The 18,050-nt window shown below is 44.7% G+C and overlaps 1 protein-coding gene across 7 annotated transcripts; it reads left to right on the top strand.

Moving 5' to 3' along the window:
* Positions 1–1,159: 1,159 nt before the first annotated feature.
* Positions 1,160–17,840, top strand: MTFR1L (mitochondrial fission regulator 1 like). 7 transcript variants are annotated; one of them, XM_036114845.2, is made up of 7 exons: positions 1,160–1,291; positions 4,006–4,150; positions 4,640–4,744; positions 7,452–7,561; positions 7,797–8,008; positions 9,238–9,559; positions 16,835–17,840. In XM_036114845.2, exons 2-7 carry the CDS (start codon positions 4,127–4,129, stop codon positions 16,938–16,940), a joined length of 879 nt encoding a protein of 292 aa, XP_035970738.1. In that variant the 5' UTR covers positions 1,160–1,291; positions 4,006–4,126; the 3' UTR covers positions 16,941–17,840. The 7 variants fall into 7 exon arrangements, with proteins under 7 accessions (XP_035970738.1, XP_077929744.1, XP_035970755.1 ...); XM_078073618.1 differs by lacking the exon at positions 16,835–17,840 and adding an exon at positions 10,682–11,409 and having other exon boundaries at positions 1,239–1,320; XM_036114862.2 differs by having other exon boundaries at positions 1,240–1,320; positions 9,274–9,559.
* The last annotated feature ends 210 nt before the right edge of the window (positions 17,841–18,050 follow it).

Below are 18,050 nucleotides of genomic sequence, written 5' to 3'. Positions count from 1 at the left end.
CCAGGAAGGAAAATCAATGATTAAACAATAATTTGCCATCCTGGAAAGAAAGCTGGACCTGGAAGTCAACCCTCATCATTTGAAATATGGTAAGGATCAGGGTGGATAACTCTTGAGGTCTCTGGCTAGGACAGCTATATAATTTGCAGGATCCAGTGCAAAATGAAAACTGCAGGGCCCCTTGCTCAATTTATATATATACACACACACATATATAAATGTATATATATTTTATATAATTATAAATACATATATACAAATATATATATATATTTATACACACACACACATATATACAAGAGGGCAACAGCAGAGCATTAAAGCAAGCACAGAGTTCTGAGCAAGAGGCCCCGTGTGACTACCCAAACCTGTCCCCCTGTGAAGCCAGCCTGTCCCTGAGACCCAAGAACTGCAGCCTGGGAGCCAGGCACAGCTGTATCCTGAGGTCAGAGGAGGGCATGTGACCCAGGCCTGGATGCCATGGAGACCAGGACTAGGAGCAAGACCGAGAGGGTTTAAGCGGGAAGAGGGAGTGGGTGAGTGAGCCTGGAAGGAATGTGGGTCTCTTTCCCAGTGCCTCTGGGGTCTTGCCCATCGATTTACTATCTCACTGAATCTACCGTGTGTGTGTGTGTGTGTGTGTGTGTGTGAGAGAGAGAGAGAGAGAGAGAGAGAGATACATAAAGGCTAAAATAGAAGACAGCTACAAAGAGCTGAAGGGCAGTAGTCAGAGGAGAAAGAGGCCTCTTCTTGCCGGACAGAAGACTGTAGAGGGTCTTGGCTGGGAAGCTAGAAGTGTGCAAAGCGAACCAGGGCGAAATGAGGCAAGGCAAGAGGTAGGTCCGGAGGGCCTGGAACGCCACGGGGAGGAATCTTAAGTGTGCCTAGGCATAGAGACAGCAGACGCCACACAACCCGGGGTCCGGGCAGGGACGTGGTCAGACCTCCGCCGCTAGAGGTCGGATCAGGACTACCCGAGGAGAGCCTCAAGGAGGCGGAGACCAGCGGCGGATGCGGCCAATTAGGCCGCGGGGATCTCCAAGCGCCGTCAGCTTTTCCCAAGGGCCGGGCCAGTGTGGGCGTGGTCTCGGCAGTGGGCGTGTCCCCTTCCTCGGGATCCCCGCGTGAGGCCGCCCGCCGCCCCGCCCCCGCCGAAGCCGCAGTCCGCCTTCCGAGGGCGCGCGGGGCCGCCGCCCGGTGCGCAGCCGCAATGGATCGCTTCCGGGGGCGAGTCAGCGGAAGTGAGGGCGGTTGAGGCTGGGCGGCCCGCTGTGGTAGGAGGGGCCGTGAGGTGAGTGAGTCCCGGAGCCCGAGTCTGAGGTGAGAGTAGGTCCGAGCGCCTCTACGGAGGCGGCAGCGCGGTCTCATAGCCCGACTGTCGATGCGGCCTAGTGCCAGGCGCTGTGCGGAGACCGCGGCTCCTCTTTCCGCGCCAGTTCCCGCGGGAGCCCCTGTAGTCCGCCTCGCTCGGCTGAGGGTGGGAGGACTCAGTGCCCGGGGGGTAGTTGCTCGCCCGAGTCACCCAGCTTCCGTGGCTGCGCTACAGCAGAGGCTTCTCGTTTCGACCGCTCTCCTCGGCCGGCCGGGCCACTTCGGCCGCCTCGCTCCTTCTGGGACCCGGGCCCGGGCCTGTGGGTCCGACGGCCGCCAGGACCGGCGGCGAGAACTTGGCCGACCTTGGCCCCTTGGGGTCGGGCCGTTAGGGCGGAGAGGACGCGGGTCCCGGGCAAGGTCCCCGCAGCGGCTCCCCCCAGTGCAGCCGCTTGGGGCCCACGCGGGCTGTCGCTCGCCGAGTTCCACCGAGCGCGGCGGCCTTGGTGGGGCGCCCCGCGCCGGGGTGATGAGAGTAGACCCTGCCCCAGGGGAGCCCCGAGTCTCCTGCTGGAGAGCGTGTGTGAACAGGCCATGACAGCGGCCTGGAGAGGGGTCGTGGGAACGCAGGGGTGCTGAGAACCTGGGGCAGTCTTCTAGCCGATGACACTTGGGGCGGGCAGGGGGACGGAGGCTAAGCCGGAGTTCTTCGTTCGTGAGCAAACGTTGAAGTGCTCACTGGGGACTAGGCAGGCGCTGGGCTGTGCCGGGGGAAGCTCCTGCCCTGCGCCAGACGGCAGGTTACGCGGGTTCTAATTACTATTGTGAGAGGACTCAGAAGGAAACGTGGGGTGCTGGGGGAGGGGAAGCAGTAAGGATCTGTCTGTCAGGGAAAGGGAGGTGATGCTTGAGCTCTGAAGGATGATGAAGAATGAGCTTGGTGAAGAAGGTGCTGGTGTTTCAGGCAGAGAGGACAGTGTGGATAGGAGCTGAGAGGCGGCCAGCGTGGCTGAAGGGCAAGGGGAACGTGGGAGGTGTGGCTGTCAAGTGTGCAGGGGCCCAGTTGTAGGCCTTGGAGTTTGATCTGGTGAGGTTGGGTCTGACTGTGGCGGACCGGTACCCGGTCTAGAGGTCACCCTGTTGGCTATAGGGAGGGGCGGGGGTTAAACAGGAGCAACCTGTCCTGGAAAGATCCCTCTGGCTGGTGTTCAGGCCTGAGTCTTTGGAGGTAAGTTTGGAGAGGAAGTGGCTGTAGTGTCTAGAGTGAGAAACACAGGGCAGCACTGTTCTGTGAAACTTGTGGCAGGCATTGACATTGAGCACAGAGCCTGGCACACAGAGGGACTTTGATAAAAGGCTGGAACTGCACGGAGTTGAGCCCACGCAGAAGGCAGCAGCATCTAGACCAGACTTGAAGTGCTTTCTAACTGGCGTGACCACTGAGTGACCTTAGACACTTCCCTTCCTCTCTCCAGCTTCCTTTCCCCGTTTGTATTGTAAAGTGAGTGATAGCTCCTTTCCCACAGGTGAAAGAGAAATCCTGCAAGGGAGGTTTCAGTCCATCCCCTGTTCAGAGCCTGCCCTTGGCTCCCCAGTGACTTCTTACCTGGGCATTCCCAGCCCTCATGACTTGACCCCCAGTTTACCTTTCTCTGCTCTTTATGCCTCTCTCGCCTTCCTGTCCTGGACCGGTGCTATTGTTGCTGTTTTTCATCCCTTCCTACCCCCTCTGAACTCACCATGAGGCCTTGGGGCCAGGGGCTGCCACCTGCTTAGTGTACCTTTCTTAAGAGTGATATTCAGCCTTTGCTAGAATTATGTATTCAAGTCCTATTTCTCTCATATTGTGCGTTCCTTGAGAGCATGGGTGTGTCTTCCTCCTTCCATAGCCCCTGCAGTGCCCAGCACGGGGCCTGACACAGAGTGGGTATTGTTATGTTTGATGAACAAGGGAATGAGTTCATTGATTGCATCTGCTCACCGTATAAGAGCAGCTGTGAAGAATACAGTCAGGAGTGATCCCATCCATCTGTGTTGTGTTTTAACAGTTCATTAAGCACTTTAAAATCTTACCCTATTTCGCTGATTGATCCTTAAGGTAATCTAGGATGGCAGCTCTTGTCCTCTTTTTACATACGGAAAAACCAACATTCAGAAAAGTTATGGGACTTCCGTAAGGCTACAAGACCAGTAGATGGCTAAACAGGATAAAAATTTTTGGCTCTTTTCCCTGTAGTCCAGTAGACTTGAGATTGACAAGAGCTGGTTGTTTATTCTACCATTGTCTTCCTTACATCTCCCCCTTGCCAAGACTCAGCAGTACTAGGCTTGGTGGCACATGCTGGGGCTTTTACACCCCATCTTCAAGAATGAATGCTGGGTTTGAATGGTACCTACAGTTTGGCTTTTAAACTACCAAGAAAGTTCTATTTACGTCTCTACAAGTAATGCCTCAGGAAACCTAAGGGATCAGGAAGCTCCCAGAGTTGGCCAAGCTCATGCCTCAGGTCTGGAACAGAACCTTCAAGTGTCTGGATTTGGAGCCATTGTTGGGTGAGGGCAGCCTCTTGGGTTGTTTTCCTCCCCTGTGAAACGTCAGAGAAACCTTGGTGTTAGTTATAACTCTGCAGGACCTGGTTTGTATGGGGCTTGTGTGGTAGCCACTGAGTCTCCACTGTGGGGGTTGTTTCACAGGAAGAGAAATCTGATGTTCCTTAAAGATGGCCTGATATGAAGGAATCACGCCTCCAGCCTCCCCAAGCCCCCAGAGCTTCCCTGTGGCTGCCTTGTCCTTCAAGTCCAGGAGCCGGTTGAAATGTCAGGAATGGAAGCCAGTGTGGTAAGGGGCATTCCCAGGGCAGGGCTGTGGTGGGGAAGGGTTGAGCACTGGGCCTGCTGAAATTCTATAGGAAATTCTGAGACTCTCCAATTAATTCTTCCTTTCCCCTGGAGGCGACCCTTCCACATACTCCCACCGCTTGCCCCTGATAGGCAAAACCAAGTGTGGTCTTGGGGGCTGTTAAGGAGTCAATGTGTTTCTGCCTTTCTGGGCAGAGGGAAGGGTGGGTAACCTATATGATCCCTATACCCAACTAATTCCTCATGCCTTCACTGGGTCCTCCTAGCATTTACCATGCCTTGGCAGCAGCAGATGTCCCCTTAAATGGCTGGCAACTGGGGAATCTGCCCTCACTTATATTGAGACTTGACCCACACACAGTGCCCTGTCCTTGGGATTGGGGACTTCAGTCTGCCTGCTAAAGGGGAGGAGGGTAGAATGGAACAGTAGTTGGACCCATCTCTGAGACTCCTTGTCTCTCTCCTTTAGACCATCCCAATCTGGCAAAACAAGCCACATGGGGCTGCTCGCAGTGTAGTGAGAAGAATTGGGACCAACCTGCCCCTGAAGCCATGTCCCCGGGCATCCTTCGAGGTAAGTATACTGAAAGAGCAGGGTAAGTAGAGGCTCAGAGCTCTGGGAGGATGGTGCTGCTTCTGTGCCCCAGACTACTTGGTGTTGCTAAGGCAGGTTGCTTTCCTGATCACTTTTTCATTTTGTCAAGAAATATTTATTAAGTGCATATAATGGATACTGGTCACTGTGCCTTCCTGATTGCACACAAAACTATGACCACAACAGACTTCCAATCTGTTCATAAATGAATAACCTTGCATCTTTGATGCCACTAAGTGACTAAGATTTCATGAGGCTCCTGCAGTCCAGTTCATCAGAGTAGTACAAAGGCCCTTGCTAAGCCAGATTCCCAGAGTAGCCATGTCTTTGCCCTGAGGTGTTTGCCTGCAACCCTGGCAGGTCTCCATGTGGGACACTGAGTGTTGTGTGACTGAGTCAAACTCTGCTTTTCTTACCAGCCCTAAGACTTGACCACTTAGCCACCTATTTTTATGTTTCCCTGAGGCCTTACTCCCCATCCTTTTCTTTCTGGCCAAGTCTGGCCACTCCTTTACTAGAGCACTTAAGGCTTACCTCTGTATCTAGGGGCCTTTAGCACTGACTCTGCAGCAGATTCTTGCCTGGCGCATGTCTTTGAGAACTCCTCCTCCCCACCCCACCCCCCCACCACCACTCTACAGTGGAATGCTAAGTAGCATTTATTAGTCCCAGCTACCTCCCTCTAAGAATTAATGATTAAGAACCAGCTCCAGGCTAGATGCTTAAGACATGTACGTTTGGGGAACTGGGACACAAGAGAAGTACTTCAGCTTTCTGTCTACACAGAGGAAACAGAAATATATGCCTGAAAAGACATGGGCCCAGTGGAAACAGAAATGAAGGAGGCTGAATTTCTGTATCAGATGCTGAGCTGTGAAATTGTAGGAACTTGTTCTGGAGTCAGAAATGGTGTCAGGGTTGGTATTAGAGTCAGGAATGGAGTTGGAAGTATGTGGGGTGGCTATGCTGTGCCCCGGATTGCCAATTATCCAGGTTTGCCTAAATGGCATGGGCAGGATGTGGTCCTAGCTGCCTCAAGCATCAGAAACAAAGGGAAGCACAACTAGGGAGTGTGAGGGACTCAATGGATGTTGCCCCTACACTTGGCTATAACCTCTTCAGTCCTTTGGCCAGACGCTTCTGGGCAGGGACGATCAAGGGCACAGGCTCCCACAGATCAGGAGTATGCGTGAATAGTATTAGTAATACTAGCTAACATTTTCTGAGCACATACTGTATGCCAGGCACTGTGCTAAATACTTTATATGTGTTAACTCATTTAATTGTCAATAGCGGAGCAGCATTCTGGAAAGAAAAACAAATGGAGGCTTCCCCTACATGGCCCATTTTAGCAGTAACTTCTGGGTCAGTGGAAGTCCTTTCCTGTGTAACCTTGGAGCATCACATTGCTCCTATGAGACCCAGGTTCCCTATCTAAAAGCTAGAGCTATCAACTCCTGATCCATCTACCAATCTATAGCAGAAACATCTGAATTTAACTCATGTGTAGATGGGTTTTTGATGATTTCTGTTGTAAATTAATTCCCTTATTTAAAGGAACCTTGCTGATTTATTTTTTAAATTTACCCATACAAAAATATTAAACTGTGAAAAGTGAAAAAAAAAAAAAAGGAAAATAAATTACATATAATCACATACTCATCACACAAAATAGTTAATAATGTTTTGGTGTAGTTCCTTTCCATCTTTTTCTAGATGCATGTGTGTGTTTTTTTTTTTTTTTACTTTGTTACAATCATAGCATGATTGAATCCTCCTGATCTTTCATTTAACATAAAGTCACTCAGCCTTGTCTGTTCCCTGGTTATTGTTCATCTGAGTTGAGGGGCTATTTTAAGGAATCCTCTTATTCTTTTGGTATGATTAATCATTTCTTTTTATTTAAATCCAAATATTAAAATTATCCAGTTTGCTTAAAACAGAGTTGCTATAACAGTGTAGATCCCAATTAGCTATGGAGGTATTGTAAAGAGCTAGCCCGAGAAACTTCTTGTTGATGTCCTTGTACCTGTATTCTCATAGCTGGAGAAAGCAAGGTGCTCTTAGTGGCCATCTCTGGTGAAAGGTAACTCTCACCAGTCCCACTGAAGACTCTTTTGCTCCAGTCAGGGGTCAGCAAATGTTTTAAGAGGCCAAATAGTAAATATTTTGGTGTGGGGGCCATAACTACTGTTAAAACTACTCACTTCTGCAGTTGCAGCTTAAAAAATAACACAGAAGATACACAAATGAATGGGTGTGACTTTCCAATAAAACTTTATATATAAAAATACGTCCCAATCCTGCTCTAGGCCACGATGTTTTGCTTGGAAGATATAACAGCCTCATAACTGGTCTCTTCACTCTCTCATGCATGTTCCACACAGCAGCCAGAGGAGTCTTTCAAAATCTGATTCTTACTCAAAATCTTCCGGTGGCTCATTATTGGTCTTAGAATCAAAGTTATTAATTCACTTTCCTGCCTCTTGCAAACCACCCTCTACCCCCAGCTCTGTCCAGGTGTGCTGAACTACTTGTAATCCCACAAACTCTTTTCTGTCCTTTTTCCAACCAGGAACTGTCTTCTCCCCTCTCTAGGAAGCCTTCCTGATATTTAGGTGCCCCTCCTTTGTGTTTTGCAGTTGATGTCAATAAATGTTTTTTGATGACTTTTGCTTCCTTGTAGACCCTGCCCAACATCTCTGATCTGTGTCTGAGGGATGTACCCCCGGTCCCTACTCTGGCTGACATCGCCTGGATTGCTGCGGATGAAGAGGAGACATATGCCCGGGTCAGGTAGCTGAGGCAGTAGCTGGTCTGCTGGGGAATGGGGGGCTCCTTCCCACATGAGGTGGCAGGCAACAGGGGGAGTGCTTATGAGGTGCTGAGGGCAACAGGAACAAAAGCTATGGGCTCTGAGTGGGAGCAGAGCCTGGCTGTGTTACTTGTGTAGGAATGGGTGAAGGAATTTTAGAAGGGGTGCAGTGGCTGGCTATCTCTGACAGTATATACTTGTCTTTCCCTGGTCCAGAAGTGACACACGGCCCCTGAGGCATACCTGGAAGCCCAGCCCTTTGATTGTCATGCAGCGCAATGCCTCAGTGCCCAACCTGCGTGGGTCCGAGGAGAGGCTTCTGGCCTTGAAGAAGCCAGCCCTGCCAGCCCTAACCCGCACCACAGAGCTGCAGGATGAGCTGAGCCACCTGCGCAGCCAGATTGCTAAGATAGTGGCAGCTGATGCAGGTAGGAGCCCTTGAGTCAGGGCCAGAATTTAGTAGGCTGTTCCTTTACCCCTGGCTTTTGGTACAGGATAAAGGGTAGGAAAATGATGGTCCATGGTTCAGGGGGACAAAGGCCCAGGGCTCTGGGGTTGTCCTGAGGACTGGCTAGCCTGTAGTACTCCTTGGATGGTTTCCATCAGCCATTTTGCACTGACTGGTTTGATTAGGTACAAAATCTTCACTTAACCTGTGACCCCCCCCCCCCCCCGGCAGATTCCCTCCCTTGGCTACAAAAACCAACACCCTCTTCCATGAGCCCTCAAGCAGCTTCCCTTTTCAATGAGAAATAAGGATTCCCCACCAATAAGAGAGAGATCCCCTTTAAGCTATCTTCCTATCTACATATCTTCCCTTTCCTTGTTCTCCCAGAGACTACCTCTCTATCCCTCCACCTGTCTGTCTGCAGTTAAGGCAGAACCACCACTGGAAATGGATGGGAGTCTGCCTTGACCCAGTGCATGAAACACCAACATTGGCTCTCTCCCAAGCTGCCCAGGGTTTATCATCCTGTTCGTTCTATCCATCCTCACTTTTTTGCACCTTGTCAACTTAAAGTCATAGCTCCCAAACCTTACCTGTTGGTAAAATTCTCATATATTTAATTCACTCATATGGCAGTTTAATAGAGGCATTGTACTTGAATTTTCCATTTATATGTTAGCTGCATTTTTGTCATCCAAGAGTCAAGATGAAGTAGTTGATGAAAAATGAAACAAAATCTTTTGTTTTGGAAATTCTTTCAAGATTTGAGAAACTAGGAGGACTACACTATTCTGTTTTTGCTATTTCTTCACGTCACAGATAGAGGAGCACAGTCACAAGCACTAGCCCAGTTAGAGAAAAGGACACATTCTGGCCTTTGTTCTGTCACTGTTGCTTTGGTAGAAATAGGGCTGTCACTCCATAGCCCACTGCAGAATGGGAGCTTTTAGAAGCCTAAGCCTTTATGGGGTGGGTTTTTCCACCCTCACAGAACACTGGAGGAGCTCAGTGCTTTTCCATCTTTAGATTCTGAGAGGAGTGGGTAGTGGAGGAATCCTCTACAGGCTTACAAATAACATCCTGGGCTCTCCTAGAATGTCATGTCAAGCCCAGGAAATGAATGTTTGATAGGCACTGCTTGTAGGGAAAAGATACTACTGCTGTATTCTAGTCCCAATGTCCATCCACGCCTATTGTTTTCTCTTTCAGCTTCGGCTTCATTAACGCCAGATTTCTTATCTCCAGGAAGTTCAAATGTCTCTTCTCCCTTACCTTGTTTTGGATCCTCATTCCACTCTACAACTTCCTTTGTCATTAGTGACATCACCGAGGAGACCGAGGTAGAGGTCCCTGAGCTTCCATCAGTCCCCCTGCTTTGTTCTGCCAGCCCTGAATGTTGCAAACCAGAACACAAAGCTACCTGCAGCTCGTCTGAAGAGGATGACTGTGTCTCTCTGTCCAAGGCCAGCAGCTTTGCAGATATGATGGGGATCCTAAAGGACTTTCACCGGATGAAACAGAGCCAAGATCTGTAAGTATGTGATAAGGAGCTCTGGTGGTGTGTTTACTGTTTAAGTCGCCTGTGGCCAATGATCTAGTAGAAAGAATTTACAAAGTTAAGTCTTCAGTAGTAGCTATGTATTACTTCATTCACAAAGCTTGCCTGCTTAGTAACACCTGGGGCTCCAGTTTGAGGAAAGAACAACATTTTACATTTGGTTGGGGTGATCTAACTCAATCATTAGAAATTTTACAAGAAGGCTCATCTAATCCAACTTCTGTCCCCCAGTCAAACTGGTAGACTTATTTTTGATGGAAGGAGAATTTCATAAAGTTGGGGTTTCTGCTTTAAAATACAGTGGTCCCTTATGCAAACCAGCTCTCCAAATCCAGGCATTTGAGACTCTAAACCTGGTTGTCCAGCAGAATTGCTAAGATTTGTTATAAATACACCTTAAACTTACTAAAGCAGAACCCCCAAGGAGTGGAGCCTTATGTCTGGGGATCTTTTTTCCTTTGTTAATGGAAAGAGCTGGGTTGATGACTAAAAATGAGAAAGTAGCAACATCAGCAAAGATTCAGAAGTGTGACAGACTGATCTTATACCTACCTAATGACCAGTAAATGTCTTCATAAGGATGTATATAAGTTCAGTAGAATTTAAAGCACCTATTTTCCAGGTATTTTTGATGTGTTAGGTAACTCAAACCTATCCCAATCTGGAGTTGGTTTTGTTCCCATGGTTCCCTTGTGATGTGAACATTTTACTATGAATTTTAGATCTCTTATAAAAACCTCTGGAAAAAGCCTTAATAACAGATAAATAATCTGCCTGATAATTCAAAGGTCATAAAGATGCTCACCAAACTGGGGAGAATGGATGAACAAGGAACTTCAACAAAGAGATGGAAAATACACCGAAGTACTAAATAGAAGTCACGGAGCTGATGAACACAATAACTAGAAAATTCATCTAGTTTGCCCTGAACTCCTCTAGTAGGAGTAACAGAAGTAACAGAAGAAAGGATAAGTGAACTAAAAGACAAAGCAGTAGAACTCCCCTAATCAGAGCAGCAAGTAGAAAAAAGAATGGAAAAAAAAAAAAGTAAAGATAGCTTGTGGGACATCAAATGGACTAATGTTCTCATTATAGGGTTCCCAGAAGAAGAGAAAGGCACAGAAATCTTATTTGAAAACAGAATGGCGGAGAGGCACCTGGGTGGCTCAGTCAGTTGAGCTTCTGCCTTTGGCTCAGGTCATGATCCCAGGGTCCTGGGATGGAGCCTGCCTCTCCCTCTGCCCCTCCCCCCACTTGTGCTTGCACTTTCTCTCTCTCTCAAATAAATAAATAAAATCTTTAAAAAAAGAAAATAGAATGGTTGAAAAAAAGAAAATAGAATGGTTGAAAATATCCCTAATGTGGGGAAGCAAACAGACATCCAGATCCAGGAGGCCCAGAGAGTTGCAAATAAGATGAACCCAAAGAGACCCTAAAAGCTGCAAGAGAAAAATAACTTACGTAAAAGGGAACCCCCATAAGACTACCAACACATTTTTCAGCAGATACTTTGCAGGCCAGAGGGAATAACACAATATATTCAAAATGCTGAAAGAAGAAAACTTCCAACCAAAGTTATTCAGAACTAAAGAGAGAGTTTTCCAGACAAGCAAAACCCAAAGGAGTTTATCACCACTAAATCAGCCTTAGAAGAAATGTTAAAATGACCTCTTTAAGCTGAAAAGAGCACTAGTCAGTAACAGGAACACATATCAAAGAATAACTCTCACTGGAAAGATAATAAAAATAGTGGACTCATCACTTACTAAGGTTAAAAAGACAAAAGTAGTAAAAATAACATTACAATAATTAAGGAATACACAAGACAAAAAGATGTAAAATGTGACATCAGAAACGTGGGTAAAAATGATGAGCTTTAGGGGCACCTGGGTGGCTCAGTCGTTAAGCGTCTGCCTTCGGCTCAGGTCATGATCCCAGCGTCCTGGGATCAAGCCCCGCATCGGGCTTCCTGCTCAGAGGGAAGCCTGCTTCTCCCTCTCCCACTCCCCTGCTTGTGTTCCCTCTCTCGCTGTGTCTCTCTCTGTCAAATAAATAAATAAAATCTTTAAAAAAAAAAAAAAAAGATGAGCTTTAGAATGTGATCAAACTTAAGTTGGCAACTATTTTATCAACTTAAAATAGACTTACAGATATAAGTTGTTATACTTAAGGCTAATCTTAACTACAAAACAAAACCCTATGGTAAATACACAAAGATAAAAAGGAATATAAGCATACCAGTAGAGAATGTCATCAAACCACAAAGGAAGAGAGCAAGAGAAGAAAGGAACAGAGAACTACAGAAATAGAAAACAATAAAATGGCAATAAGTACATATTTATCAATAATTCTACTTTAAATGTAAATGGACTAAACACTCTGATCAAAAGACAAGAGTGGCTAAATGAATTAAAAAAAAACTATATGTTGCCTACAAGAGACTCCTTTAGATGTAAAAACACACAAAGTGAAGGGATAGAAAAAGATATTCCGTATAAATAGAAACCAAAAGAAAGCCGGGGTGGCTATACTTATATCAGGAAAAAGTCAACTTGAAAACAAAGATTGTAACAAGACAAAGAGCATTATATAATGATAAAAGGGTCACTCCAACAAGAGATGATATAACATTTGTAAATATTTATGAATATATAAAGCAAATATTAGCAGACATGAAGGGAGAAACAACCATACAGTAATAGCAGGGGACTTAAATATCCCACCTGCATCAATGGGTAGATCATCCAGACAGAAAATAAGAAAACACTGGCCTTAAATGACCTGTTAGACTGGGTAGACTTAACAGATATATATAGAACATTCCTTCCAAAACCAGGAGAATATACATTCTCAAATGCACATGGAACTTTTTCCAGGCTAGATCATGTGGTAGGGCACAAAACAAGTCTGAATAAATTTAAGAAGACTGAAATATCAAGCATCTTTTCCAACTACAGTGATATGAAACTAGAAATCAGTTACACAAAATCTGTGGAAAATTCACAAATATGTGGCGATTAAACATCATCTACTGAACAACTGGGCAGGGGGTGGGGTCAAATCAGAAACCAAAAATACCTTGACACAAAGGGCGCCAGGGTGGCTCAGTCATTAAGCGTCTGCCTTCGGCTCGGGTCATGATCCCAGGGTCCTGGGATCGAGCCCCACATCAGGCTCTCTGCTCAGCGGAAGCCTGCCTCTCCCTCTCCCACTCCCCCTGCTTGTGTCCCCCCCCCATCTCTCTGTCAAAATAAATAAAAATAAAATTTAAAAAAACCCTTGACACAAACAAAATGGAAATATACCAAAATTTAGGAGATGCAGCAAAAGCAATTCTAAGAGGGAAGTTCATAGCAGTGAGTGCCCATCTCAAGAAACAAAATTCCCAAATAACACAACTTTACACCTTAAGGAACCAAAAAAAAAAAAGAAGAGCAAATGAAACCCAAAGTTAGTAGAAGGAAGGAAATAACAGGGATTAAAGCAGAAATAAATGAAATAGAAACTAAAAAGCAATAGAAAAGATGAAAGTAATTGATGGGTCTTTGAAAAGATAAATAAAATTGACAAACCTCTAGCCAGAATCTCACCATAAAAAGACGACTCAAAATCAGAAGTGAAAGATACTACAATACCACAGATATCAAAGGCTAAAAGACTATAAAAATTATATGCCAACAAATGGACAACCTAAAAGAAATGGATAAATTCCTAGAAACATACAATCTACCAAGACTGAATCATAAAGAAATAGAAAATCTGAACAGATTGATTACTAGCAAGGAGATTAAATCAGTAATCAAAAACCTCCTAATGAATAAAACTCCAGGACCATGTAGATGGCTTCTTTGGGTGAATTCTACTAAACATTCAAAGAATACCAATATTTCTCAAACTCTTCCAAAAAAGAAAAGACGAGGGAACTCTTTCAAATTCATTTTACAAGGCCTGCATTATCCTTACACCAAAACCATACAATGACACCAGGAGAAAATAAAATTATAGGCCAATATCCCTGATGAACATAGATGTAAAATTCCTCAACAAAATATTAGCAAACTGAATTCAACAATACCTTAAAAGGATCATATACCATGATCAAGTGGGGTTTATTCAAGGAATGCAAGGATAGTCCAACAATCTACAAATCAATATGATACACCATAGTAATAAAACAAAGGATAAGAGTCATGTTCATCTCAATAGATGCAGAAAAAGCATTCAACAAAATTCAACATCCATTTGTGATAAAAAAAACTTTCAACAGAGCAGGTATAGAAAGAACATACCTCAACATAATAAATAATAAAGACCCGATATGACAAGCCCACAGCTAACATCACGCTCAACGGTAAAAGCTGAAAACTTTTCCTCTAAGATGAGGAATAAGAAAAAGATGCCCATTCGCCACTTTAGTCAACATAATATTGGAAGTCCTAGCCTGAGCAATTAGGCAAAAAAGAAAAAGAACAGGCATCCAAACTGGAAAAGAAGAAGTAAAACTCACTATTTGCAGATGACATGATATACAGAAAACCCTAAAAACTCAAAAAAATTGTTGGAATAAAGGAATTCAGTAACGTTGCAGGATACAAAATAAGTAAAAATCAGTTGTGTTTCTATACACTACTGACAGACTATCAGAGAAATTAGCAACCCCATTTACAATTTCATCAAAAGAATAGAATACCTAGGATAAAAATTAAGGACGTGAAAGAGCTGTATACGGAAAACTACAAGACATCAAGGAAAGAAATTAAAGGAAACACAAACATGCTCATGGATTGTAAAAATATTGTAAAAATATCCATACTACCCAAAGCAGTCTACAGATTCAATGCAAATGCTATCAAAAGTCCAATGGCATTCTTTACAGAACTAGAAGAAAGTATCCCTAAAATTTGTATGGAACCCCAAAGACCCCAAATAGCCAAAGCAATCTTGAGAAAGAACAACAACACTGAAGGCATCACACTCCCTGATTTCAAACTCTATTACAAAACTGTAGTAATTAAAACAAAATGGTATTGGCATAAAAACAAATCATTGGAGCAGAACAGAGCCCAGAAATAAACCCACGCATATATGGTCAATTTACAACAAAGGACCCAGGAACATACAGTAGGGAAAAGACAGTCTCTTCCATAAATGGTGCTAGGAAAACTGGACAGCCACATACAAATGAATGAAACTCAACCACTATCTTACACAGGCAGTAAGCTCCTTGACGTAGGTCATGGCAATGATATATTTTCAACCGGACTACTAAAAGCAACACAAGCAAAAATAAACAAGTGGGACTATCTCAAAGTAAAAAGCTTCTGCACAGCAAAGGAAACCATCAACAAAATGAAAAGGTAACCTATTGCATGGGAGAAAATATTTGCAAATCATATATCCAATAAGGGTTACTATCCAAAATATATAAAGAACTCATACAACTCAATAGCAAGAAATGAAAAGACCAAAAACCCAGTCTGATTAAAAAAATGGGCATAGGACTCAGACATTTTTCCAGAGAAGACATATAGATGACCAATAGGCACATGAAAAGATGCTGAACATCACTAATCATCAGAGAAATGCAAATCAAAACCACAAATTTCACCTCACACCTGTTAGACTTATTATCAAAAAGATAAAAAATAAGTATTGGCAAGGATGCAGAGAAAAGGGAACCTTTGTGACCTTGGGTAGGAATGTAAATTGGTGCACACACTATGGAAAACAGTATGCAGGTTCCTCAAAAAATTAAATAGAACTACCACATGAGGGGTGCCTGCGTGGCTCAGTTGGTTAAGCATCTAACTCTTGATTTCAGCTCAGGTCATGATTTCAGGGTCTTGAGAATGGGCATGGAACCTGCTTAAGATTCTCTCCCCCTCCCGCCCACCCAAAAACCTACCATATGACCCAGCAATTCCACTTCTGGGTATTATCCAAAAACAAAAACACTAACTTGAGAAGATAGATGCACCCCCATATTCACTGCAGCATTATTTACAATAGCCAAGATATGGAAAAAACTAAGTGTCCATCAGGGGATGAATGGATAAAGAAATTGTGGCATATATACAGAATGGAATATTATTCAGCCTTAAAAAAGACTGATATCTTGCCATTTGCCTCCCTCTCTTCCCCCTCTCTAAAAAAGAAGGTCGGGGGCACCTGGGTGGCTCAGTGGGTTAAGCATTTGACTCTTGATTTCATCTCAGGTCATGATCTCAGGGTTGTGTGTGAGCCCTGTCTTGGGCTCTGTGCTGGCATGGAGCCTGCCTAAGATTCTCTCTTTCCCTTTCCCTCTGCCCTTCCCCCCCATCTTTTTTTTTTTTTTTTAAGATTTTATTTATTTGTCAGAGAGAGCACACACAAGGGGAGCTGCAGGCAGAGGAAGAAGCAGGCTCCTTGGAGCCCGATGTGGGACTCAATCCCAGGACGCTGGGATCATGACCTGAGCTGAAGGCAGACACTTAACCAACTGAGCCACCCAGGCATCTTGCCATTTGCAACAATATAATGACTAGAGGGCATTATGCTAAGTGAAATAAGCCAGACAGAAAACTATACGATCACTTATATGTGAATCTAAATTAAAAACAAAAACAAAAACAAAAAAAACCAAGCTTGTAGATAACAACAGATTGGTGCTTGCCAGAGGCTGGGGGTGGGAATGGGGGAAATAGGTGAAGGGTGTCAAAAAGTAAAAAGAAATTTAACTTTTTTTTTAATTAAAAAAAAAAGATTGTACCTATATGTTTCCAATTAAAAACATCTCAGAGCTCCTCTGATGAGCAGACAGGGTTGTAGGAAATCCTCAGCACACCTTTTCCCCAGAACTAATAATAAAGGTCAGAATAGCCACGTTCACAGTCACTTCCCCTGCTGACGTGGGGAAATGTTAGTAAGAAAAGACAGCAACAGAAGGTGGGAGCAGAAGCTTAGCCACAGTAGGCCAACTCTAACTGGTTGACAGTCCTTTACTCTTGCCCACATTTTACAGCCATTTCAGGAAATAAAGCATTCTAGTTAAACCAGCTAGCTTGGTTTTGGACTCTGGATTAGCTACTTACTGGCTGAGTGCCTATTGATTTTGGACAAACTGTAGAACCCTTCTGTTTCCATTTCCTCATCTGAAAAGACTTCTTGGTAAGGTTGTTATGAAGACTAAATGAGATAATGTATTCAAAGACACAAAACACTGCCCAAGAGCAAGTACTTAATAAATACAAGCTGTTATTTTGTCTCCAGGAACCGGAGTTTATTGAAGGAGGAAGACCCGGCTGTCCTTATCTCTGAGGTCCTAAGGAGGAAGTTTGCTCTGAAGGAAGAAGATATTAGTAGAAAAGGAAACTGACAGAACTCAGCTCTGCAAATTCAGTCTCATGCTCCTGGAATTCCTTCAATAGCTGCCTTCCTCACCACAGACCTTTTTGCCTCTCAGAAATCTTTTGCAACAGTCTTGCCGAAAGCTAGAGCTTGGACTGAAAGAGAAGAGTTGGATCATGCTTCCTTTGCTTTAAAAAACCTTAGCAGAAGCTAAGGCCTGTTTTGCACCAAGACACTTGTTACAGGTAAATGTATAGGTTGGAATGTCTCAGTCTAAAGGGTGAGACAGAAGTTTGGTTTTTCCTTGCCTCTGTGTGAAAATAGGTCCTAAATGAATGGCTTACTTCACTGCATTAGACCCCATAACTGGTCTCACCGGACACTTTGTGCCCAGCTGTCACTCTCAGCGGCTTCCTTGCAGCAGAGCAGGGCTGAGGGGTGAGGGGCTATAAATGTTTATATGTGTTGACAGGGCAGGGAAAATCTTATGCTGCTCCATCATAAACTGACACCAGTGCCCAGCAATTACCCTCTCCCTCTTTCCTGTCCCTAGATGTAGAGGTCAGACCTCTGGACCAGCTGACACTTGGGTTGCTGCTGGGAGGCCTGGGTTTTTTTCTTAAATATATTTTGTAATACTGTACAACCAAATCTACCCTCCCAGGCCGTGGGGCCTCATGGGTTCCACCAATTGAAAACGCTTTCTCTTCCATGGACTTTAGTTTAAGCCCAGTAGGAAAGAGAAATGGGAAGGAGAAACAGCACCATCCTTCTTCCAGGCCCTTGACTGCTCCTTTGCACTGGGCCAAGGTTTGTACCTACCACACCATGCATGACTCAGAAGCCCTCAGGTCCCTTTCTCTACGGTATGTATCCTGTGTGTGTTTGGGTTGAAGCACTACCTGATATTAAATGAAGGATATGGAGAGATGCTGCATGTGCTGTTTGTCTCTGCGCTGTAACCACCTGGTATCATGAGTATAGGATTCCTGTTAATTTTAAGGTATGTGAACTTTCATAAACAGGTTCCTGGCTTCCCCTCTTTCCTTACAAAGTCCCGCCTACATAAAAAAAAACTTCCGTAGGGAGCCTCTTTTCCCCTTCTGTAGGGATTTTACCCTAAACTCTTAAAAGTAGT

Source organism: Halichoerus grypus, chromosome 5, assembly GCF_964656455.1.
Source record: "Halichoerus grypus chromosome 5, mHalGry1.hap1.1, whole genome shotgun sequence".
Lineage (NCBI taxonomy): Eukaryota > Metazoa > Chordata > Mammalia > Carnivora > Phocidae > Halichoerus > Halichoerus grypus.
Note: the sequence above shows the minus strand (reverse complement) of the source record. Positions and strands in the feature narration are given on the sequence as shown.

Excerpts from the sequence above, each read along its gene's own strand:
- MTFR1L (XM_036114845.2), top strand. The coding sequence starts at position 4,127 with ATGTCAGGAATGGAAGCCAGTGTG. Across the intron at positions 4,745-7,451 it reads GTCCCCGGGCATCCTTCGAG|ACCCTGCCCAACATCTCTGA; the intron begins GTAAGTATACTG and ends GCTTCCTTGTAG. Across the intron at positions 7,562-7,796 it reads GAGACATATGCCCGGGTCAG|AAGTGACACACGGCCCCTGA; the intron begins GTAGCTGAGGCA and ends TCCCTGGTCCAG.